At 36.5% G+C, this 27158-nt stretch overlaps 1 protein-coding gene across 5 annotated transcripts in view; it reads right to left on the reverse strand.

Moving 5' to 3' along the window:
* TLL1 (tolloid like 1) overlaps positions 1-27158 on the reverse strand; it is a 213917-nt gene that overhangs the window by 94621 nt on the left and 92138 nt on the right. For all 5 annotated transcript variants that reach the window (XM_023252694.2, XM_023252695.2, XM_045055704.1 and 2 more), the window contains 2 exons: positions 12436-12614; positions 742-847 (listed from right to left, as the gene is read on the reverse strand). In XM_023252694.2, coding sequence (XP_023108462.2) covers positions 742-847; positions 12436-12614 — 285 coding nt within the window. The remainder of the gene's footprint in view (positions 1-741; positions 848-12435; positions 12615-27158) is intronic.

Raw genomic sequence — 27158 nt, forward strand, 5'->3', positions numbered from 1 at the left:
TGGACAAAAAAGAATGAGTTAGACATATGAGTGTAAAATGAAAAGAAATGGGGAAAGGGGATGATTTCAATGATTTGACAGATCTAAATTCCTTACCTGGGAACTATTTGCTCGATGACGTCATCTTTAGAATAAAGTTATTGAAACCCAAATTTATTGCATTCTTTAAAAATAGCATTAAATCTTTAATGAAATGAATTTAAGGTTAATAAGTGGTGAAATTCTAAATTACATGAGGCAAAATATCTTCATAATATGTTCTTTGAGAATTAAATTAGTTAAGCACCTTTCAAGCATAACTAGTAGTTGAGCAATAGAAAATATACAGTAGAGAACACAGCTTAAATAGAGAATAAACATTCCAACTCAACAACCAAGTACCCTATGTGATTTGTGAATGCCTAAGTTTCCTTAAATGATGCTATGCCAATTTAAAATACTGATTGGTTTAATAATCATTTTCATTGAACTTTTAAAATTGACTTAGGAATATAAAATAGTTTTAATTAATTCATACCATTTTAATTTTTAATCGGAATGTATGTATTTGATAGGAAATGTGAAAACATGTTTTTAAAATCTCAAATGCTGGTGTTGGCTATAAACCTTAATCGAGTATTTTTGTACTTGAGGGCAACAGTATTTGAAAGAGCTTCAAGTTCTAATGTTAAGCATAGCTTTGTCAGGAGCCACACGGAGGAAAGGAATTAAAAGTCAAAAGGTATAACCTGAGACTCCAACCTTGAGAAGGTGTTCCTGGCATAGTGCATGATACTGTCAAAATCGTATCTTTCTCCAAGTGAGTTTACTTCTCCAGGCTCCATCTTCAGAAAATTGTATTCTTGACCTAAGAAACATTTCAGAAGCCTTTTAGCAGACAGAGACAAGAACAGAAGAGCCCCTCCTAAGCCTGCATCTGCTTTTTAGTAAATGCAAATTGCAGCTAAATGCGAACACCCAGGTACGTGCAAAAGTATGCATGCTGTTTTCACTTAACATCACGTTGAAACATTAATACTGAATTTCATTAATAAGTTAATTTGGGGGGAAAAAGGTAGATTATCAAAAACATACTTTGGGTTGTTTTGCATGTATATGCTTTATGTTCTTATAAATACTTTTTTTTTTAATCTCACTGCTTTTTTCAACACTGCAGGAATGATTATAAAAAGTTACATCGTTACCAAATGGGACTCCACCTTTCTCTTAGGACTACATTTTCCAGGATCAACCAAAATTATCTTTTGCTTTAGAGTCTTTCTCTGAAACACTGAGAAAAATATAAAAAGAGTATTTGCATGTACACATAACACTGCAGGCTTTAGCTATGTGACTTTGTCACTAAAGGCAAAAACAATAGCAGCAGATTTCACTCAAAATTGAAACAAGATTCTCTCTGATGAATCCATTCCAACCTCTACTTGGAGGCTGTTTTGATCGGGAAGAATATGCTTGAGAACTTAATAATTTCTTTATTTTTGCTTTACTTTTCACAACTGTTATTTTAACTTCTGGACATTTTCCTTTCAATAGGTTTCTCAACTGGTTGTTTATATCTGTATTGTTACACGGTTTCTTGAAATTTGAAAATAACAGACTTAGATTTGTACATCCATGGCAGTTGTTCCAGAAACAGAGAATTTCCTCAGATAGAGATGAGACCTCAGTGACTCTGTTTTCATAATTTCAGTAGCCGAAGACAGCTGCTTTAGTGGCTCACGTAACTTAAAAAGCTTTGAAAGATCAAAATGTAAAGGTGAGTTCCTAGAATTCCAAATTCAAGGTTCCAACTTAAAATGGAACAACACTCATCTAACTATGTTTTTATTCCACTCATCTAACTAGCTTTGTATTCTAGAGTACAACACTCATCTAACTAGGTTTTTATTCCAACTGCCATATTACTATGAAAAATATAAATATCATATTAATAAAATTTTCCTAACGACAATAAAGAAATAGAGTGATACCAAAGTATAGTATGTCTTCTGCATGTGATAAGGAAAAGTGGTGTGCTCAGCACTAACGATTAAAGAATCATCCTGAAGTGACAGAACCCAAGTCCCAGACTAAAGTGTTTTGGTCTATCTTCCAATTAATTCACACATTAGCTAGTTTTTAATGAGCTAACCAGCTTGTACAGTGAAATATGTATTCCACAAATCTCTGATGTGCCTATTTTTACTATAACTATTTTCAGGAAATACTCTGTATTCTTGCCAACCTCTCACAGAAGCAACTGTTACAACTCTCTTCTTCATAAGGAATAAGTATGTTTTAACATATCCAGTTCTGAGGTGAGGTTTTCATAAAGCTATGGAGTTGATTTTATAGATACTAATCTATGCCCAGTGGAGAGTGGAGATTTCAAAATTCAAGCACACTATGGGAAGATATTCTCTAGTTAAAGCAAAATGCTTCATAAAAATTTCTGAAAGTGGAACATTAAGCAACTTTAGTCATAGATTCTGAGGCATATAATTGAGCACTTAACATGCAGGTGACTCAGTGTTTTGTGCTAAATAAAAACAATATAACCATACATGGTCCAAATAAAGAAAACTGAACTTATTTCATGAATAAAGGGAAGAAGACCAGAGATACAGAGAACCAGGGGAACTCACCCTAAACAATTAAAAAAAAAAAGATGATGAACCTTCTTCTTGAAGCATATTCTAAAATGGATTAAAGTGGGGCACCTAGACGGCTCAGCTGGTTAAGCATCTGACCCTTGGTTTCAGCTCGGGTCATGATGTCATAGTGATTTCAGTTCAGATCATCATGATCTCGCAGTTCATGAGTTCAAGCCCTGCGTTGGGCTTTGCGCTGACAATGCAGAGCCTGCTTGGGATTCTCTCTTCCTCTCCCTCTCTCCCCACTGCTCTTTCTCTGCCCCTCCCCTGCTTGTTCTCTCTCTCTCTTTCTCAAAGTAAATAGAGAAACTTAAAAAAAAATAAAATAAAATAAATAAAATGGATTGAAGTAATACAATCCTTGTAACAATCTGGTTCCTATTGTAGTTACTAATTTTGCATATAAATGTGAGGCTAAAGTCTGCACTTATTAGACATTGCCCTTGAATAACAGTTGATCTTAAGTTTCTGAGCCAGAGCAAGTCATAAACTTGTTGAAGATTAATCTCCAGCATGAACTCTTTCATACTAGGATTGCCTTGCTACACTAGTTCCAAATACTCAGAAAATCTCACACAATAAATTCTTTCTTTTCCATTTGCCTGAATGTTGAGTCACCCAGAGTATGAATAGCCATAATTTCCTAAGCACGGTGTTAAGTATTATACATTTATATACTACTTACATATTTCTTGCTTGTTTTAAATACATCCTTATGTTAAAACAGAGTCCTATTATTAAGAGTAAGAATCATTCTTGAAAGTTACTTCCTTTATAAGATGTTTTCTCCACGTAATAAAAGAAACTTAATAGCTATGGTTAACAGCAAACTTCTCATTAATTGATAGTTGAAATCATTTCCCGAAATATTGTCTCCTTTTTATTCCTTTCTTAATGATATAAAGTAAGATGAACTTTGATAGCTGGCTCAGGCATTTGAGCCTCCTATATTGGGAGTAAACGTTTGCTTTACTTCTCCTTGATAATCAACACTACAAATGATTTCATCATTTTTTAAACTGATGTACAATTGACATACAGTATTATATTAGTTTCATGTGTACAACATAGTGATTAGATGCTTGTATACACTGCAAACTGGTCACCACAATAAATCTAATCACCATCAATCACCATGCGGAGTTAATAAAATGCTGACTGAATTCCCTGTGCAGTACATTACATCTCCATGACTTACTTATTTTATAACTGGAAGTTTATACTTCTTGATTCTGTTTACCTACTTCATATCCCCGAATCCCCTCTCCTTTGGCAACCACCACTCTATTCTCTGTATCTATGAATCTCAGTTTTGTTCTGGTTTATGCGTTTGTTAGTTTTATTTTTTAGATTCCAATTAGAATTAAAATCATGCGGATTTGTCTTTCTCTGTCTGACTTATTTCACTTAGCATAATACCCTCAAGGTCCATCAATGTTGTCACAAATGGCAAGATTTCATTTTTCATGACTGAGTAATATACCAGTGTGTGTGTGTGTGTGTGTGTGTGTGTGTGAGAGAGAGAGAGAGAGAGAGAGAGAGAGAGAGAGAGAGAGAGAGAGGTCTTCTTTATTCATTCATTTATTGACGGATGGATACTTAAGTTGTTTTCCTATTTTGACTACTGTGGATAATGCTGCAATGGAGACAGGGATGCATATATCTTCTTGAATTGGTAATTTTGTTTTCTTTGCATAGATACCAAGAAGTGGAATTGTTGGATCATATGGTAGTTCTATTTTTAATTTATTGAAGAACCTCCATCCTGTTTTCTATGGTATCTTCACCAGTGCAGATATGGATATGGAGAAGACTCCCTTATCTCCATATCCTTCCAAGACTTGTTATCTCTTGTCTTTTTTATAAAAGCTGTTTTAACAGGTATGAGATGATATCTGATTGTAGTTTTATTTTGCATTACCCTGATGATTAATGATGTTGAACATCTTTTCATGTGCCTGTTGCCTATCTGTATGTCTTCTTTGGAAAAATGTCTATTCAGAGCCTCTGTCCATTTTTTAACCAGATTATATTTTGTTGTTAAATTGTATGAGTTCTTTATATATTTTGGGTGCTAATAACCCCTTATCATATATATGATTTGCAAATGTCTTTTCCCATTCAGCAAGTTGCCTTCCATTTTATTGATGGATTCTTTCACTATGCAGAAGCGTTTTAGTTTGATGTAGACACATTTATTTTTCCTTTTATTACCTTTGCATTTGGAATCAGATTAAAAAAAAAAAAAACCATTGCTAAGCCTAAAGTCAAAGAGCTTACTGCCAATGTTTTCTTCTAGGAATTTTATGGTTCCAGGTCTTACATTAGACTTTAATCCATTTTGAGTTAATTTTTGTGAATGGTGGAAGATAGTGGTCCACTTTCATTCTTCTGCATGTAGCTGTCCCGTTTTCCCAGCACCAATTATTGAAGAAACTATCCTCTCCTCATTGCATTGTTCTTGCTCCTTTTGCTATAGATTAATTGATCACATATGTTTTAGTTTATTTCTAGGCACACTATTCTGTTCCAATGATCTATGAGGCTGTTTTTAAGCCGGTACCATACGGTTTTGATTACTGTAATTGCGTAGTACAGTTTGAAATCAGGGAGCATGATACTTCTGGTTTTGTTTTTTCTTTCTCAAGATTGCTTTGTCTATTCAGAGTCTATTGCGACTCCATACAAATTTTAGCATTATTTGTTCTAGGTCTCTAAAAATTGCCATTAGAATTTTCATAGGGATTGCACTGAATCCGTATATTGCTTTGGGTAGCATGGATATTTAACGATATTAATTCTTCAATCCATGAACATGGAATATGTTTTTACTTACCTGTGTTTTCCTCAATTTCTTTCATCAGTGTCTTACTAGTCTTCAGTATACAAGTCTTTCACTCCCCTGGTTAAACATATTCCAAGGTATTTTATACCATCTGATGCAATCATAAATGATTGTTTTCTTGATTTCTCTTTGTGATAATTTATTAGTGTATAGAAATACAATAGTTTTATATATTAATTTTGTATTCCACAAAATTTACTGAATTCATTTATTGGCACCAGAAGTTATTTTGGTGGAGCCTTTAGTTTCCTACAAATAGCATCATGTCATCTATAAATAGTGGCCATTTTACTTCCTTTCCAAATTGTATGCCTTTTACTTCTTTTTCTGATCGAACTGCTGTAGCTAGAACTTCCAATAGTATTTTGAATAAAAGTGCCAAAAGTGTCTTGCTCCTGACCTTACAGGAAACACTTTCAGTTTTTTACCACTGAGTAAGATATTAGCTGTGATTTTGTGATATATGGTCTTTATTATGTCAAAGTACATTCCCTCTACACCCACTTTGTTGAGAGTTTTTATTATAAATAGATGTTGAATTTTCTCAAGTGCTTTTTCTGTATCTTTTTAATTGATCATGTGATTTCTATGTTTTGTGGGGTTTTTGTTCCCAATTATTATTTTTTAATATAATTTATTATCAAATTGATTAACATAGAGTGTGCTTTTGGTTTTGGAGGTAGATTCCCGTGATTCATCGCTTACATACAACACCCAGTGCTCATCTCAACAAGTGCCCTCCTCCTCAACGCCAATCACCTATTTTCTCCTCATTTTTATATTTTGTTAATGTGGTATATCGCATTGGTTAATTTGCACGTTTGAGCCATCCTTGCATCCCTGGAATAAAATGCACTTGATCATAGTGTATGATCCTTTTAATGGATTATTTTGGTTTATTAATATTTGCTAATACTTTACTGGGGTTTTTGCATCTATATTCATCAGGGATATTGGCCTGTAATTTTCCTTTTTTGTGCTGCCCTTGTCTGGTTTTAGTATTAGAGTAATGCTGACTTTGTAAAATGAGTTCAGAAACATTTCATCCTCTTCAATTTTTTGGAATAGTTTGAGAAGGATAGGTATTACGTCTTCTTTGAATATTAAGTAGAACTTACCAATGAAGCATTCTGGTCCTGGACTTTTGTATGTTAGGAGTTTTTAGTTACTAATTCAACCTCTTTATAAGTAATTAGTATATTCAGGTTTTCTATTTCCTTATGATTCAGTCTTGAAAGATTGTATGTTTCTAGGAACATAACTAATTCTTCCAGGTTACCCTATATGCTTACCTATAATTGTTCATATTAGTCTAATGATCCTTTGTATTGCTATGGTATCAGTTGTTACTTCTATTTCATTTCTAATTTTATTTATTTGAGCCTTCTCTTTTTCCTGGTGAGTCTAACTGAAGGTTTATCAATTTTACCTTTTCAAAGACCTAACTTTTAATTTCATTGATATTTTCTATTATCTATTAAGTTCTATTCCATTTATTATTTCCTTTCTTCTACTAACTTTGGCTTCATTTGTTCTTTTTCTAGTTCCTTTGGGTATAAAGTTAGATTGTTTATTTGAGCTTTTTTTTTTTTTTCTTGAGATAGGCCTGTATTGCTATGAACTTAACCTCTTATAATTACTTTACTGCATTCCATGGATTTTGGTATATCATATTTCTATTTTCCTTTGTATCTAGGTATTTTTTAATTTCTCTTTTAAATTCTTCAATGACTCAGTGGAGAAAATATCTTTTTTCCATTCCTTCACTTTCAGTCTGGTGTCCTTAGTTCTTAAGTGAGTCTCTTATAGGCAACATATAAGTGAGTAGTTTTTAAAATATTCAGCCACTTTATATCTTTTGATGGGAGTATTTAGTCCATTTACATTTAAAGTAATTATTGATAGGTATGTACTTATTGCCATCTTGTTGACTGTTTTCTGGCTGATTCTGTAATTCCTCTCTGTTCCTTTCTTCTTGTCTTTCTTTTTATCCTTGTGGTTTGATACCTTTCCTTAGTGTTATATTTAGATTCCTTTCTCATTTTCTTTTGGGTATTCACTATAAGTGTTTGCTTATGGTTACTGTCAGATTCACATATAACATCCTATGTATATAACAGTCTATTTTAAGTTGATAGCAACTTAAATTTGAATACATTCCAAAACTACATTCTTACTCCCCCCCGCCCATGTTTTGCTTTTGATATCACATTTTAAATCTTTTTATTTTATGTACCTTTGAACTGATTATTATAGTTAATCTATCTTTTCCTTTTGACCTATTTTATACTAGCTTTATCAGTTATTAACCTGTTACCTTTACTATACATTTTCTTTTCCCAGTGACATTTTTACTTTTTATGTTTTATTGTCATTAATTACTGTCAGTACTTTTCTATTTAAAGAAGTCCTTTTAGGGGTACTTGGATGGCTCAGTCAGTTAAGTGTCTGACTTCAGCTCAGGTCATGTTCTCACGGTTTGTGAGTTCAAGCACCATGTCAGGCTCTGTGCTAACAGCTCAGAGCCTGGAGCCTGCTTTGGATTCTGTGTCTCTCTGTCTCTCTGCCCTCCTCCATTCATGCTCTGTTTCTCTCCCTCTCTCTCAAAAATAAATAAACATTAAAACAATTTAAAAAAGACGTCCTTTTACAGTTTCTTGTAAGTCTGGTTTAATGGTTATGGATTCCTTTAAAGTTTTGCTTGTCTGGAAAACTCTCTCTCCTTCAATTCTTTGGTTGGAAGGTTTCCCGCCGCCCCCCCTCCCCCACTCCTTTCAGTATTTTGAATAGGTCATGCCACTCTCTTCTGTTCTGCTAAAGTTTCTTCTAAAAATTCTGCTGATGGCTTTATGGGATTGCCTTTGTATGTAAGCTTTTTCCCTTGCTACTTTTAAGATTATCTCTTTGTATTTAACTTTTGATGTTTTAATTAGAAGGTGTCTTGGTGTGGACCTCTTTGGGTTCATCTTATTTGAAACTCTATGGGCTTCCTGGAGCTGGATGTCTGTTTCCATCCCCAGATTAGGGAAGTTTTCAGCCATGATTTCTTCAGATAACCTTTCTGTTCCTTTCACTCTCTTCTCTTTCTGGGACTCCTATATGCAGATACTATTCTAATTAATGTTGTCCCATAAGTCCCTCAAGATATTCCACCTTTTTAAATTTTTTTTTCGTTTTGCTACTCTAAGTGAGTTCCATTGCTTTGCCTTTCAATTCTCTGATCCATTCTTCTGCTTTATCCACTCTATTGTTGAACCCCTTTAGTGTATTTTTCATCCATTATTGTATTCTTCAACCCTGTAACTTCTATTTGGTACTTTCTCATATTTTCTTTGTTTAAGTTCTCATTGTATTCATCCATTCTTCTCCCTGGTGAAGTGAGCAACGTTCTGGCCATTACTTTGAACTTTTTATCAGGTAGACTATGTATCTCTGTTTCATTAAGATCATTATCTGAGGTTTTGTCTTGTCTATCATTTGAAATATATTCCCCTGTCTCATTTTGCCTCTTCTGTATTTGTTCCTGTGTATGAGGCAGAACAGCTACATCTCCCAGTCTCGAAGAACGGGCTTTGTGTAGAAGATGACCCATGAGGCCCAGGAACAAAATCCCCTTGGCTACCAGAGCCAGACACTCCAAGGTATCTCCTGTGTGGGGTACATGCACCCACCAGCGGTGGCAGAGCCACAGCCATGGCTGTGAGGTGCTTGCCCGGCTGTGGTATGGCTATGGCACAGGAGGGGTAGGGCATTTGCCTAGCTGTGGTAGATCTGTGCTTTGGGAGGGAAAGCCTCTTGTCTGGCTGACTGTGACATGGTTCTAGTGTGGGGAAGGGTGCTCTCCCAGCTGGCTGTGGCATAGCTGAGGCACGGTGAGGGGGTCTGCGCCTACCTGCGCAAGCAGGTTAGGCAGACATTGTTAAAATGGCACCCACCAGTGTCGGCATTAGCAAGGAGAAAGAGGTTGAAAAAAATGGCACCTACCACTCCTTCTGTCCCTGGAGAGTCCCAACACATTCCTTCCTGTCTAGTGGTCATTTTACGATTAGTCATTGGGTCTGCTTCACATAAGGACTAGGTGCTTTTCAAGCTGCTGTTTTTGCACTGGGTCATAGGGTGCGTGAGTCTGCACGTGAGCCCCTTAAAGGCAGGTTCTCCGTTCCTTCCAGTTCTATTCTTCTCCTGGATATAATCCCTCATGTTTTATGTTTGGGGGGCTCATGTTTCCCGTGCAGGACCCAAAGGTTGAGGTGTCTGATGTAGGGCCCAAACCCCTTGCTCCACAGGGGGAAGTGCTGTACTTTTGAGATCTCTTCTGATTAGGGGTCATCATGCCTAGAACTGGATTTTTTGGCAGCAGGTATGTCTCCACCTCTCCTACCCTCTCTCCATGTGGGTCTTTAATCCTTTGTTGGAGAGGCTCTGTTCATCTAGTTATCAAGATATTTTCAGAGAAAGTATTCCACACATAGCTGTAGTTTGTTGTGTCCATGGCAGGAAGTGAGTTCAGGATATATTTAGACTGCCATCTGGAACCACCCCCTCCTCTTCTCCTACTTTATCAGTCTTGAAATGACCTCTTCCCTAGGACATCATATTCAATGATTTTTCTTCTACCTTTTAGACCAAACCTTATTGGTCTTTGGGGGGATTTTTTGCCATCTCCTACTTTCTATCCTCAGGTGTATTTTCCTCTCCCTTCAATATTTCCCTAGACAGTCAAATCTACCATCAAATTTCCTTCTCTAGATACAGGCTGAAGTTTAGACTCACTTTTCTTTGTGTACTAACCACTTCCATTTGGATAATCCAATGGCTTCTCAAAATCAAGGATTTGCTAAATAAAATCATTATCTGTCTTTCTCACTCTAAAAATTATGTTGTTTATCCATATTTCTTCCTTCATTTGATGATGTCACCATTCATCCTGTTGCCTAAAAATAAATCCTTGAAGATTTTCCTTCCTATGTTAGTGTTCCTCTTAAAATATATTTGAAAGGTCATTGCCTCTTATTCTTCTTGAACTGCACTTCCTTGACTGAAGACTTAGTCATCTCTTATAAGTTACTTATTTAATCTTCTTATAGGTTTCCTTAACTTAAGTTCATCCTCCCCACCTCAACTTTCCCATCCTCAGTTAAGGATCTCAAAGCTGAAAGAATTCTTTTTTTTTATCTTTTTTTTTTTTTAAATCAGAACTTGTTCTGCTTTCAATCATCAATTATTCTCAGTAGCTAAAAGATAAAATCCGGGGCACCTGGGTTGCTCAGTTGGTTAATCGCCAGGCTTCGGCTCAGGTCGAGAGTTCAAGCCCTGCATCAGTCCCTGTGCTGACAGCTCAGAGCCCGGAGCCTGCTTCAGATTCTGTGTGTGTCTCTCTCTCTGCCCCTCTCCCCACTCACACTCTGTCTTTCCCTTTCTCTCTCTCAAAAATGAATAAATATTAAAAAAAAAGATAAAATCTAAGTTCCCTAGCTTCATATAGAATATCCCCTATGATGTAACCTCATTAGGTAATTACCAACTCATCTCCCATTTGCAACATACCATGTAGCCATAATGGGAAAATAAAAAATGATTTGATTTTCTATAATTATAGCTATGATCATGATTTTTTTACAGCTTAAAATTCTATAACTCTTTGGTGCACTTTCAACACTTCTACTTTACTTCCAAATTTCAGTTCCTTTGTGACATCTCCCTTGACTCACCAAGGCATTTTGTTACACATTGCTGGGACTTTATGGTATTCTCATCATATGACTATAATTACTCTTCTCACCCACTTACAATCATGTATATATACGCACATACCCCACATGAAGCCTTATATTTTTCATCACAGTATTTTCAACATCTAACAATGCCTCAATAAATAATTAGAACCAAACATGTGATGAGTAAATACATAGATCAATATCATTAATTACAAGAAATTCTAAGGAATTCAATGTTTGTAACTTAAAACTTGCCATGAATAAAGAAATAAGGACAAATATTTACTTTTTTAATGCTTGAAATACATATGACCTTATAAGATGATTCCAAAAACCAGAATTCATCTTTTGGTAATTGAAATGTACTGATCTTTAAGAATTTATGAAAGTTAAATAAAAAGCTTTAAAATAAGGTTATTATCAGGGGCGCCTAGGTGGCGCAGTCGGTTAAGCGTCCGACTTCAGCCAGGTCACGATCTCGCGGTCTGTGAGTTCGAGCCCCGCGTCAGGCTCTGGGCTGATGGCTCAGAGCCTGGAGCCTGTTTCCGATTCTGTGTCTCCCTCTCTCTCTGCCCCTCCCCCGTTCATGCTCTGTCTCTCTCTGTCCCCAAAAATAAATAAACATTGAAAAAAAAATAAGGTTATTATCACACATCAACTATCAGAGAAAATTAAATTTTAATTATATCTGATATTTCAACTACTGAAAAAATTATTAAGAATTTATCTTCAGGGTAGTTGAAGGAGAATTCTCAAAGAAACTATTTAGACTATCCCAGAAATGACTCATTTCCCTGAAATTTTCTCCAAAAATTGTCCCTGGTATAATGTAGATTTCTATGGTAGCAGCACATTTCATGTCAAACCTGGGTCTTTTCTAAATCCCTACCACATAAAGTATAGAGCTAAGTATTAAAAATGCTGTTAAAAATTTAATACTATCAATTTGTGGCTCAATAGCCTACACCCACTTTTGGAAAGCACAGAAGTTTAGAAATAAAACAGCTAAACCTTAAGAAAAAAGATCAAGCATAAAAAGTATCTAAGATCATCCAGTCTGAAGGAAAACAAATTAAAAATATAATACCATCATGGGTATTTTTTTAATCAGCAAAATGCTGATTCTACCATATCGAAAAATCAGTTCACATTGTTTTAAGAAAAACTTAAATAAATACTGTAAACACAACTAAAAGATATTCTGTCAACCTTAAGCCCAACATATTCTAAAGCCTCTCACCTGGCTGGATGTTTTCTCTTATGATAGTGACATGGTTATCTCGATCTGGTCGTGTGTGTTCATGCCAAAAGCCTATCACATGGCCCAATTCATGAACAACAATTCCAAATTTATCACAGTTCTTGCCAATAGAGATTGCCTGAGGCCCATTTCCACGGCGACCCACATAAGAGCAGCATCTGCAATAAAGGAGAAAAGTGGTGGTGGAAATGATAAATGAGTTACAGTATGATGAAACTTTGGCAAGAATTACGATGGCCTACAAAGCCCAATACATTCAGAGGCAGAACAGCCTTTCATCAATAAATACAGCCCATTTCTAATATCCTGGTAAACTTACATACAACACACATCCTCACATAATCACTGGAAGTGCTTTTTCACTAACTCATATGTTACAAGATATGCCTTCAATCATCATTGGGAGAATTCAAAAGATATCAGAAAATCAAATACTTATGATGGTGATTAATGTGCTAAACCCACAATTAATTATCAGCCCACATTTAATACTAATATAGTTTTTTATTCTCAAAATCCATCTACTGTGGTAAGTAACTACTTTGTCACTATGGTTACTTGGCAATAATCCATTATTTCAGTTTTGAATATAAAAACAAAGTTTATTGTTCCTCTTTAAAGTAAACAGAATTTGGGGCGCCTGGGTGGCGCAGTCAGTTAAGCATCCGACTTCAGCCAGGTCACGATCTCGCGGTCTGTGAGTTCGATTCCCCGCGTCAGGCTCTGGGCTGATGGCTCAGAGCCTGGAGCCTGTTTCCGATTCTGTGTCTCCCTCTCTCTCTGCCCCTCCCTCATTCATGCTCTGTCTCTCTCTGTCCCAAAAATAAATAAACGAAAAAAAAAATTTATAAAAAAAAAACAACTCTAAAATAAACAGAATTAAATTTCTTTATGAAAGAAAGACAGCTAATCAAAAACGGAGTTACTTTTCCTACTCATGGGAGAATTTATCTCAAGAAGAAAACTTTTAAAAGAAGGAGCCAATGAAGGAAAAATTAGTTTCAAAAGGTAAATTATCTAGAGTTAACTGGTGAAGAAAAATCAACAGCCGGCATAATTATGACATTTGCTAATATAAATATAATTATATCTAAAACTTTGATAGTTAAGGTTTACATTAAAATGCTTATCTATAGAATCACACCCTGAGACATCAATTGAGGGTAAGTAATTGGTCTTGGATAGTTGGTGATCATGATACACAAGATGCCAAACAATTTTGTATTTCTTTTTATTTCTTTTTATTTCCTCTTTATTTTTTTTAAATATGAAATTTATTGTCAAATTGGTTTCCATACAACACCCAGTGCTCATCCCAACAGGCCCTCCTCAATACCCATCACCCACTCGCCCCTCCCTCCCAGCCCCATCAACCCTCAGTTTGTTCTCAGTTTTTAAGAGTCTCTTATGTTTTGGCTCCCTCCCTCTCTAACCTCTTTTTTTTTTTCCTTCCCCTACCCCATGGTCTTCTGTTAAGTTTCTCAGGATCCACACAAGAGTGAAAACATATGGTATCTGTCTTTCTCTGTATGACTTATTTCACTTAGCATAACACTCTCCAGTTCCATCCACGTTGCTACAAAAGGCCATTTCATTCTTACTCATTGCCACGTAGTATTCCATTGGGTATATAAACCACAATTTCTTTATCCATTCATCAGTTGATGGACATTTAGGCTCTTTCCATAATTTGGCTACTGTTCAAAGTGCTGCTATAAACATTGGGGTACAAGTGCCCCTATGCATCAGTGCTACTGTATTCCTTGGGTCAATTCCTAGCAGTGCTATTGCTGTGTCATAGGGTAGATCTATTTTTAATTTTCTGAGGGACCCCCACACTGTTTTCCAGAGCGACTCAGCAGTTTGCACTCCCACCAAAGTGCAAGAGGGTTCCCGTTTCTCCACATCCTCGCCAGCATCTAGAGTCTACTGATTTGTTCATTTTAGCCACTCTGACTGGCGTGAGGTTACAGTATCTGAGGGTGGTTTTGATTTGTATTTCCCTGATGAAGAGCGATGTTGAGCATCTTTTCATGTGCCTGTTGGCCATCCAGTTGTCTTCTTTAGAGAAGTGTCTATTCATGTTTTCTGCCCATTTCTTCACTGGGTTGTTTTTCGGGTGTGGAGTTTGGTGAGCTCTTTATAGATTTTGGATACTAGCCCTTTGTCCAATATGTCATTTGCAAATATCTTTTCCCATTCCATTGGTTGCCTTTTAGTTTTGTTGATTGTTTCCTTTGCAGTGCAGAAACTTTTTGTCTTCATGAGGTCCCAAAAGTACATTTTTGCTTTTAATTCCCTTGCTTTTGGGGTTTGTCAAGTAAGAAATTGCTGTAGCTGAGGTCAGAGAGATTTTTTCCTGCTGTCTCCTCTAGGGTTTTGATGGTTTCCTGTCTCACATTCAGGTCCTTTATCCATTTTGAGTTTGTTTTTGTGAATGGTGTAAGAAAGTGGTCTAGTTTCATCCTTCTGCATGTTGCTGTCCAGCTCTCCCAGCACCATTTGTTAAAGACACTCTTTTTTCCATTAGATATTCTTCCCTGTTTTGTCAAAGATTAGATGGCCATACTTCTGCGAGTCCACTTCTGGAGTCTCTACTCTATTCCATTGGTCTATGTGTCTGTTTTTGTGCCAATACCATGCTGTCTTGATGACTGCAGCTTTGTAGTAGAGGCTAAAGTCTGGGATTGTGATGCCTCCTGCTTTGGTCTTCTTCAAAATTACTTTGGCTATCCGGGGCCTTTTGTGGTTTCATAGAAATTTTAGGATTGCTTATTCTAGCTTCGAGAAGCATGTTGGTGCAATTTTGATTCAGATTGCATTGAATGTGTAGATAGCTTTGGGGAGTATTGACATATTAACAATATTTATTCTTCCAATCCATGAGCACAGAATGTTTTTCCATTTCTTTATAACTTCTTCAATTTTGTTCATAAGCTTTCTATAGTTTTCAGCATACAGATCTTTTACATCTTTCGTTAGGTGTATTCCTAGGTTTTTTATGCTTCATGGTGCAATTGTGAATGGGATCACTTTCTTTATTTGTCTTTCTGTTGCTTCATTATTAGTGTATAAGAATGCAACTGATTCCTGTACATTGATTTTTGTATCCTGCGACTTTGCTGAATTCATGTATCAGTTCTAGCAGACTTCTGGTGGAGTCTATCAGATGGATTTTCCATGTATAATATCATGTCATCTGCAAAAAGTGAAAGCTTGACTTCATCTTTGACAATTTTGATGCCTTTGATTTCCTTTTGTTGTCTGATTGCTGATGCTAGAATTTCCAACACTATGTTAAACAACAGCAGTGAGAGTGGGCATCCCTGTTGTGTTCTTGATCTCAGGGGGAAAGCTATCAGTTTTTCCCCATCGAGGATGATATTAGCTGTGGGCTTTTCATAAATGGCTTTTATGATATCTAAGTATGTTCCTTCTATCCCGACTTTCTCGAGGTTTTTTACTAAGAAAGGATGCTGAATTTTGTCAAATGTTTTTTCTGCATCGATTGACCAGGATCATATGGTTCTTTTCTTTTCTTTTATTAATGTGATGTAATACATTGATTGATTGGCGAATGTTGGACCAGCCCTGCAGCCCAGGAATGAATCCCACTTGATCAAGGTGAATAATTCTTTTGATATGCTGTTAAATTCTATTTGCTAGTATCTTACTGAGAATTTTTGCATCCATATTCATCAGGGATATTGGCCTGTAGTTCTCTTTTTGCTGGGTCTCTGTCTGGTTTAGGAATCAAAGTAATGCTGGCTTCATAGAATGAGTCTGGGAGTTTTCCTTCCCTTTCTATTTGTTGGAAAGCTTGAGAAGGATAGGTATTATCTCTGCTTTAAATGTCTGGTAGAATTCTCCTGGGAAGCCATCTGGTCCTGGACTCTTATTTGTTGGGAGATTTTTGATAACTGATTCAATTTCTTTGCTGGTTATGTGTCTATTCAAGTTTTCTATTTCTTCCTACTTGAGTTTTGGAAGCGTGTGGATGCTTAGGAATTTGTCTATTTATTCCAGGTTGTCCAGTTTGTTGGCATATATTTTTTCATAGTATTCCCTGATAATTGTTTGTATCTCTGAGGGATTGGTTGTAATAATTCCATTTTCATTCATGATTTTATCTATTTGGGTCATCTCCCTTTTCTTTTTGAGAAGCCTGGCTAGAGGTTTGTCAATTTTGTTTATTTTTTCAAAAAACCAGCTCTTCGTTTCATTGATCTGCCTTACAGGTTTTTTTTTTTTAGATTCTATATCGTTTATTTCTGCTCTGATCTTTATTATTTCTCTTCTTCTGCTGGGTTTGGGGCATCTTTGCTGTTCTCCTTCTAGTTCCTTTAGGTGTGCTGTTAGATTTTGTATTTGGGATTTTTCTTGTTTCTTGAGATAGGCCTGGATTGCAATGTATTTTCCTCTCAGGACTGCCTTCGCTGCATCCCAAAGTGTTTGGATTGTTGTGTTTCCATTTTCATTTGTTTCCATATATTTTTAAATTTCTTCTCTAATTGCCTGGTTGACCCATTAATTCTTTAGTAGGGTGTTCTTTAACCCCCATGCTTTTGGAAGTTTTCCAGACTTTTTCCTGTGGTTGATTTCAAGATTCATAGCATTGTGGTCTGAAAGTATGCATGGTATGATCTCAATTCTTTTATACGTATGAAGGGCTGTTTTGTGACCCAGTATGTGGTCTATCTTGGAGGATGTTCCATGTGCACTCGAGAAGAAACTATATTCTGTTGCTTTGGGATGCAGAGTTCTAAATATACCTGTCAAGGCCATCTGATCCAATGTATCATTCAGGGCCCTTGTTTCTTTATTGATCCCGTGTCTAGATGATCTATCCATTGTTGTAAGTGGGGTATTAAACTCCCTTGCATTACCACATTCTTATCCATAAGGTTGCTTATGTTTGTGATTAATTGTTTTATATATTTGGGGACTCCCATATTCGGCACATAGACATTTATAATTGTTAGCTCTTCCTGATGGATAGACCCTGTAATTATTATATAATGCCCTTCTGCATCTCTTGTTACAGCCTTTAATTTAAAGTCTAGTGTGTCTGATATAAGTATGGCTACTCCAGCTTTCTTTTGACTTCCAGTAACATGATAGATAGTTCTCCATCCCCTTACTTTAAATCTGAACATGTCCTCAGGCCCACAATGAGTCTCTTGTAGACAACAAATAGATGGGTCTTGTTTTTTTGCCCATTCTGATACCCTATGTCTTTTGGTTGAAGCATTTAGTCCATTTACATTCAGTGTTATTATAGAAAGATATGGGTTTAGAGTCATTGTGATGTCTGTAGGTTTCATGCTTGTAGTGATGTCCCTGGCACTTTGTGGTCCTTGCAACATTTCACTCACAGAATCCCCCTTAGGATCTCTTGTAGGGCTGGTTTAGTGGTGATGAATTCCTTCAGTTTTTGTTTGTTTGGGAAAACTTTTATCTCTCCTTCTATTCTGAATGACAGACTTGCTGGATAAAGGATTCTCGGCTGCATATTTTTTCTGTTTATCATATTGAAGATTTCCTACCATTCCTTTCTGGCCTGCCAAGTTTCAGTAGATAGATCTGCCACTAGACTTATTGGTCTCCCTTTATACGTTAGAGCCTGTTTATCCCTAGCTGCTTTCAGAATTTTCTCTTTATCCATGTATTTTGCCAGCCAGTTTCACTATAATATGTCATGCAGAAGATCGATTCAAGTTACATCTGAAGGGAGTTCTCTGTGCCTCTTGGATTTCAATGCCTTTTTCCTTCCCAAGATCAGGGAAGTTCTCAGCTATGATTTGTTCAAGTACACCTTCAGCCCCTTTCTCTCTCTTCCTCTTCAGGAACTCCTATGATATGGATATTATTCCATTTAAATGCATCACTTAGTTCTCTAATTCTCCCCTCACACTCCTGGATTTTTTTTTTTAATCTCTCTTTTTCTCAGCTTCCTCCTTTTCCATAATTTTGTCTTCTAATTCACCTATTCTCTCCTCTGCCTCTTCAATCTGAGCTGTGGTCGCCTCCATTTTATTTTGCACCTCATTTACAGCATTTTTTAGCTCCTCATGACTGTTTCTTAGTCCCCTGATCTCTGTAGCAATAGATTCTCTGCTGTCCTCTAAACTTTTTCAAGCCCCGCAATTACTTTTATGACTATTATTCTAAATTCTTGCTCTTGATCAAAAATGATTTAAGCAAACAATTTTTTAAATTTATCAAATTAAAATAGAAAATTTCCAAAAATTAATTGCCCAAATGATTCAAAGGAATTTCACAAGTTTTCACTTTCCACAGTAAGCATATTCAGTAGCCCTTTTGATTGTTCACAAATACAAATATTTGTCATTGCATTTATTTCTGTAGGCTTTAAAGCCTTAACCATCTTATCCTATGCCACAGATTTATTATTTATGAGTCTATTATAACAGTTAACAAAGCTTGATAAGTCAATAACAAAAAAAGAGGTAACCGGTAAGAAAAAAAAACAGGAAATCTTGGTTTTGCTCCCATATTTAATAGCATTTTTCAACCTAAACACAGATACTTATCAAATACCCAAACAGTAAAGTATTAGATGTAGAAAAACACAAAATTTGCAAATTTTGGAGATATTTAAACTGAATCATTCACTACCATAGAGCAGAAGTAGTTAAACAAATATCTGATGACTATATAGCAACTAAATTACACATGCTAAGTCATTCTTGCTGGTTGTATTCAAATAAGAAAATACCTCGCAAATCAAAATCTGGGAGATAGTCAAGCCATGTGGTCAACTTATTTAATCTAAAACGCCTTCTTTACCATAATTTCACCCATAGCAATTTCCAATATACAAGGTGGGATTCCATAACAGAAATTGAAAATACATTTCCCACTGACTTACAATGCTCCTGTGAAAGAAGAAAAATATGGTGATTTGATTCATAGTGTTTTAGGTCGAGAATAATTCTGGATGCTCAGATGAATAAATAACTAAATATATGCACATAGAACTAGGTGTGGAATGACAGTGTAATATGTGTAGTTTATAAAAAAGTGGTTTAAGGATGTCTAGGTATTAGCCTCTAATGTAGCTCAGGTGATGCCATTTTTCTTGTATATGGCTTTTGTTTTTTTTTTTATTTCTTATTCGTGTGCTGCTTTTAAAATTTGACCACCAAAAGTTCTATTTATTGTCTCAAGAAAAAGTTTCACCATCTATAGAGAAGTGACACCTCTCTCTGAACCACAGACAGTAATCAAGTAATCTCAAACCTGCTACTCCTTACCTTTGCCTCAGACTGGGGAACCAAAGCACCATTGGAAGTTGCCTATAAGATAATCTATCATGACATCCAAGAAGATGTCCTCTCCACAGCAGTCTTTACTTAACATTGAAATAATTTAAAAATGTAAAGTCATATTACGTCTCTTCTCAATATTCTCCAATGGTTCTATGACAAATTGTGTCAATGTTCAAAAACATTCATTACCCCTCACTGGAAGATAATTATACATCCTTATACCATTGATGTTGAGTTTGGTTATGTGACTTGCTCTGGATAATGTCATGTGAGCACAAACTGTGTAAATTCTGAGAGAATCTTTAATTTTTTTTTATGTTTATTTTTAAGAGTGAGAGAGACAAGAGTGTCAGCAAGGGAAGGGCAGAGAGAGTAGACACAGAATCTGAAGCAGGCTCCAAGTTCTGAGCTGTCAGCACAGAGCCTGGAGCAGGCTTGAACTATTTTTTTTTATGTTTATTTTTAAGAGTGAGAGAGACAAGAGTGTCAGCAAGGGAAGGGCAGAGAGAGTAGACACAGAATCTGAAGCAGGCTCCAAGTTCTGAGCTGTCAGCACAGAGCCTGGAGCAGGCTTGAACTCACGGAACCTGAGATCATGACCAGAGCCAAAGTCAGATGCTTAACCATCTGAGCCACCAAGGTGCCCCCAGAGAGAATCTTTAATAGTCAACATGGTTGTCAATACTGTCTCTGTTTGATCTGCCACAATTGCAATGTTCTAAAAAGAGGTTTCGCCATCATACTGAACATTAAAGTGATAACTCTGGAGTGAGACACAGCCAACCAGTGATGGACATGCAATATAAATAAGGAATCAATATCTGTATCCAATATCCTTATAAATAAGGAATCAATACATTACTCTAAGCTACTGAGGTTTAAGGGTCATGTATTACAATGATATAAGTTGTTTCAGCTGATTAATAAAGCTCAGAGGAAAATCTAAAGTACAGTACTTACAAATAACTGTAAAGATCCTACATGGTCTTCACACATAAATGTCTTACCATACGGATCCCATCTCTTCTTACTGTCCCTGTAACTCACTCTACCTGAGCCATGTGGTCTCCTTGCTGTGCCTTGAGCATACAGACAAGCTCTTGCCTTAAAGCCTTTTTACTTGTTATTTCCTCTGTCAGGAACTCTATTCTCCCAGGCAGCATACGACTTGTTTCACCTGCTTTTTCAAGTTTTTGTGCAAATGCCTTTCCATACCATTTACATGGCTTTTCTTTCTGTCTCTATAATTTACAGTCTATTAATACATTTTATATTTCATTTATTTTCATGGTTTTTTCTGACGCCTTATCCTAGAACATAAGCTATTTGTGGGCAGACAACTTACACGTTTTACACACTGATATCTCTAGCGCCTAAAATATAGTCAGGCTATAGTTAGTACAGCTCCATAGATACCGAGAACACACTGGTAATTGCAAGAGCTTGGGGTGGGAAGTAGTGGGTGGGTCAAATGAGTGAAAGGGGTTAAAAGGTACAAACTTCCAGTTACAAGATAAATAAGTCCTGCAAGTGTAATGTATAGCATGGTCCCTGAAGTTAGTAATACTCTATCACATACTACAAAGTTGCTAAGAGAGCAAATCTAAAAGTTCTCATCGGGAAAATAAAAATGTTGCAACTATGTGAGGTGATGTCTGTTACCTAAATTTATTGTGGGAATCATTTCAAAAAATTTTTAATGTTTATTTATTTTTTAGAGAGAGAGAGAGTGCAAGCAGGGGCGGGGCAGAGAGAAAGGGAGACACAGAATCTGAAGCAGGCTCCAAGGCTCTGAGCTGTCAGCACAGAGCCTGATGTGGGGCTTGAACTCACGAACCGTGAGATCATGACCTGAGCTGAAGTTGGATGCTTAACCAACTGAGCCACCCAGGCGACCCGTGTGGGAATCATTTCACAACATATGCATATATCAACACTTCATGGTAGACACATTAAACTAATACAATGTTCTATGTCATTTACACTATAAGAAAACTGGGAAAAGATCATTTTCAAAATAAATAAATTAATAAATACTGTTACAAGAACAGGTCTTGTTAAGTGCAGAAGGGAGCTAAGACTCTGGTGGTTATCACGGAGTACCCAAAGCAGGGGTGAAGATGTTTATGGCCAGGGGTTAAACATAATCTTCCCCCAATACCTCCGTCAACCTGGCTCTCCACTTTTTCCATTCATGTGGTTCTATACATTATGTAGTAATCCAATGAGTTGTTGTTTTCTGCTTACGTTAACCAGTCCCTATGGTTTGCAAGCAGGAATCCTGGCTGGCACACCTCTTCTGTCAAACTGTAACTTCCTTGCAGAGAAAAACACCTCATGTTCAATTTTATAGTCTGCCATTTGGGACAATAAGTGGCACAAAATGAAAATGCTGTACGTAAGGATATAAGTGACTACTGCCATAATCTGAATAACCAAACTGACCAAAGCTAAAGACAATTTAAAACATAAAATCTAAAAAATAAATAAATAAGTAAGTAAATTAGTTAACCCTAAGCTTATTTGTTTGGCTAGTTGTTTGTTTTTTTTTTTAAATTTTTTTTCAACGTTTATTTATTTTTGGGACAGAGAGAGACAGAGCATGAACAGGGGAGGGGCAGAGAGAGAGGGAGACACAGAATCGGAAACAGGCTCCAGGCTCTGAGCCATCAGCCCAGAGCCTGACGCGGGGCTCGAACTCACGGACCGTGAGATCGTGACCTGGCTGAAGTCGGACGCTTAACCGACTGTGCCACCCAGGTGCCCCTGGCTAGTTGTTTTTAAGGAATCATTAAAATTTAGCAGATAGGAAAACAGTAAGATTGTTCAAGAAACTATCTAGTAGAATAAGAGAGGTAATATAAAATAGAGGATATTCATGGGTTAAATACCTAAATCTGAGACCTGAAACCATAAAATTCCTAGAGGAGAACACAGGCAGTAATCTCTTTGACGCTGGCTGTAGAAACTTCCTTCTAAATAGGTTTACTGAGACAAGGGAAACAAAAGCAAAAGTAAACTACTGGGACTACATCAAAATAAAAAGCTTCTGGGCAGCAAAGGAAACAGTCAACAAAACTGAAAGGCAACTTACTGAATGGGAGAAGATATTTGCAAATGACATATCTGATAAAGGGACAGTATCCAAAATACGTAAAGAACTTATCAAACTCAACACCACAAAAAACAAATGATCCAATTAAAAATGGACAAGTGTGCACTGACTGATGAATACATAAAGAAGATGTGGTATATATATATACAATGGAATACTCTTCAGCCGTAAAAAACAATGAAACCTTGCCATTTGCAACAAACTGAAGGGAGCTAGGGAGTATTATGCTAAGTGAAATAAGTCAATCAGAGAAAGACAAATACCGTATGATTTCACTTCATATGTGGAATTTAAGAAACAAATGAGCAAAAGGATAAAAAGAGAAAGACAGAGACAAAGTTAAGAAACAGACTCTTGGGGCACCTAGGTGGCTCAGTCTGTTGAGCATCTGACTTTGGCTAAGGTCATGATCTCATGGTTTGTGGCTTCGAGCCCTACGTGGGGCTCTGTGCTGACATCTCAGAGCCTGGAGCCTACTTCAGATTCTGTGTCTCCCTCTCTGCCCGTCCCCTGCTCATGCTCTGTCTCTCTCTGTCTCTCAAAAATAAATATTTTTTTAAAAAAAATTTAAACAAACAGACTCTTAACTATAGTGAACAAACTGATAGTTACCAGAGAGGAGGAGAGTAGGGGATGGGCTAAAGAGGTAATGGGGATTAAGGAGTGCACTTGTTGACATGAGCACCACACGATGTACAGAATTGTTGAATTGCTGTATTGTACACCTGAAACTAATATAAGACTGTAAAAAATTTTAAATTTGTGCTTAAAAAATAGAGGATATTCAGCAATATAAGGTTGTATAGTAGACAAAAGTAATATATAAATTTCTGCCTTACAAAGAAATAAACCAGTTGTTATAAAATGATCATTTTGCTAATAATTAATAATCTTGTGAAATAAACAAATGCCACTGATGACAATAAATATTCACTTAAGAAGTATTTATTGTTAAGTTTAAACGTTTTGCCAACATAGGAAGAGAGAGTTAAAGCATACGTCCCATTGAAGACGGATCAAAGATATCATATACTAAAAAGTTCTGAACTTTACCTTTTGTTTTTTAAAAACTTTATTATTTTCCCACTTACCAAAGATGTGATATGGAATTAGGCACCCAATAAATAGTGAAAAAAAGCTGATTCTAGCAAAATAAGAGGGAAAATAGAACGTGCTAAATAGTACAAGTCGTTCCACATTTAATAATTCTTCTATTAATATGAGGACATTATTTTAGCTTCAATTTTTATTGCTTTATTTTATATTTTTAATATTTATTTATTTATGTATTTATTTTGAATGAGAAAGCACTGAGAGAGTGCAAGCAAGAGAGAGAGAGAGGGAGAGAGAATCCAAAGTAGGCTCCATGCTTTGCACAGACACCCCACACAGAACTCCATCTCACCCCAATGACCTGAGCCCATATCAAGAGGCAGGCGCCTAACCAACTGAGCCACCCCAGAGCCCCCTGTTGTTTTGTTAAAAACTACAATAGCAAGGTGCCTGGGTAGCTCAGTCAGTTAAGCCTCTGACTCTTGATTTCAGCTCAAGTCATCATCTCATCGTTCATGAGATTGAGCCCTGAATTGGGCTCTGCGCTGACAGAGTGAAGCCTGCTTGGGATTTTCTCTCTCTCTCTCTCTCTCTCCCTCTGCCTCTCCCCTGCTTATACTCTTTGTCTCAAAAGAAATAAATAAACATTAAAAAGAAAAAACTACAATAGCTACAAGTTGCCTTAGTGAGTAAGCTTAGTGGGTAAGTAAAATGAAAAAAGTGATATGAAGTGGTAAGATGTGTTTGCCTAACATTTTAAAGCCAGAAATAGAACGGTCAATGTTGCCATCAGTATCAGTGGCCCTACTTTACAGCCTCTCCGTACTCAATGGAGAGTTACACTAGATATTATTAAATTTGATGCCCTATGTGCAACAGCTTTTATGATATAAAAGACACAGTACTAAAGTCCAATAGGAGTGTTATGTGTTTGACTTGACATATATCTGACTGCAGTGGCCCTCAGTATGTTGTGTAATTACCAACAACCAAACTCTTTAATAATTTTGATTAATATCTATGAGATTTAAATACAGCATCATCACAGAAAAATCTCCTCAATGATGAAATAACTGTTTCATGAAATTATGGCCAATAGTGGTAGTTCCAAATGAAATTTAGAAGTCACAAAATGGTCAGAATGGTTAACAAGCCAATGATCGATTCCTATAAAATGTATCATTCTTCCCATCACTGAAAATGTAAAAAGGGAAACTGAGTATCAAAACAAATGATCAAATGCAATATTACTACCATAACAGTCAAAATTATATGCATATGTAAATACTCAAAATTTAATTCCAAGAGTGTAAATACAGATTTAAAGATCTGAGGGCAATTCACACCTTCAGTATGCATTTCTCTAAAGTCATTACAGTAATCATTAAAGTGCATGCTCTACAATACGTCTTTAAATCCTTACATAATTTTATTTTAGGATTACATTGAACGTGCTTTAGCTGATGCATAAATTGTCAGGATTTTCTCGATCACCTATCTGTAAAGCAGCATGCTGGGTGTCCCAAGGGACACAGAGATAAGCTACCAGCCCTCAGCACTGATGAAGGCAGACCTATGAACCAATGGTGGGAATGTAACTATTATAGCTGTGGGTAGAGCAATGACCCACTGAGGGCAGCTCAGAAATGGGTGACAAAGAAACATGTGAATGATTTCCACTGATAAAAATGGAAACAAAGGCAGTCCAAGCAATCAGAAAAGCACAAGCAAAAAACATGAAGAAATGACAGTGAATGGCAAAAATAGTTTAGCAGAATAAAACAAGTAAAATGAAAAATTTTCAAAAAAAAAGCCAAATTAATGAAAGAACATGAGTATAACTATGAATTTGTTACAAACAGAAATTTATCAATAAAATAATGTATGCCAGTGCTTTGTTTGTATTTGTTTTACAAAATTGAAAGGTGGTAAAGAAAAAAGAAAGATGTATTGATCTAAATACATTATGTATTTAGAAATATGTAAGCTGAGCTATATCCATTCCTATTAGATAACCAGAAGGAAGGAAGGACAGTCTAGATTTGGATCTTTTAAATATTAAATAGATATAAAGAACTAGGAGGCATTCCAAATGTAACCAAAACCTGTCAAGCTAAAATTAGAGTAATTTGGAAGAAAACATTACCTGAATAAGTCAAAACTAAAAAATTATGGCATTTTCCAAAACTATACAGAAAAAAATAATGTATTATTTTGATCCCTAGATAGAGCCAAAACTAAAACTGATTACTTAAAAAATAATGTTTAATGTTTATTTATTTTTGAGAGAGAGACAGAGACAGAGCACAAGCTAGAGACAGGCAGAGAGAGAGGAAGACACAGAATCCGAAGCAGGCTCCAGGCTCTGAGCTGTCAGCACAGAGCCCGACGCAGGGCTCGAACCCACAAACCATGAGATCATGACCTGAGCCAAAATCAGACACTTAACTGCCTGAGCCACCCAGGCACCCCTAAAATTTATTACTTTTTAAGTGAGGTTAAATGTTGTAGGAATACATGATAGAAAAATCCTCCCCAGTACCTAGTGGGGGATCACATAATCCTCCCCCAGTACCTCCAGATCCTCCAGATCGCATAATCCTCCCCCAGTACCTAGTGAAATATACATTCCCTCCTCCCAAATTATATGTGATCAGGCAAGAACTATTTCCTCCAAAGGAATTAAGCATTTTTACTTCCTCATTGTAAACTATACTAGAGGGTATTCAGATAGTTATAGCTGACTAAAGAACATCCCTCTGTATAGAAGGATTCTAGCTAATAAGTGTAGACGGGATCAAAGGAAAGAACCACATTAGAGCATCACTCTTTTGCGATGATGAGAACTTTTACAATGGAGGGACTTGGCTGTCAGTGCTGGATTCCACTGCTCAACAGCAGCATCACTGACGTGGTAGACCCAGAGCGCGTGCCTCCTGACGGGATGCAATGTAAAGCAGACGGCAAACCCTAGCAAGTGTTCTCAGCAAGCACCCATTCCATTTAATCAAATGTTCGAATGTGGAAGCAGAGGGGAGAGAAGCTCGAAACCTCTCACAGTAAACCGTCTTTAAAGGACACAGCACTGCTTGGGGAGCTGCTATTAATGTCACTTGGCTACATTCTAGGATTTGTGCAGAGACGTGGTGGCAGAAGAAGCTGCAGATGGAAGCTGTGGTAAGTTCATGGCATTCTTTAAATGTTATATCAAGGGATTTGGATCTTATTCGCAGGCTAACATT

The sequence above is a fragment of the Felis catus genome, chromosome B1 (genome assembly GCF_018350175.1).
Source record: "Felis catus isolate Fca126 chromosome B1, F.catus_Fca126_mat1.0, whole genome shotgun sequence".
NCBI lineage: Eukaryota > Metazoa > Chordata > Mammalia > Carnivora > Felidae > Felis > Felis catus.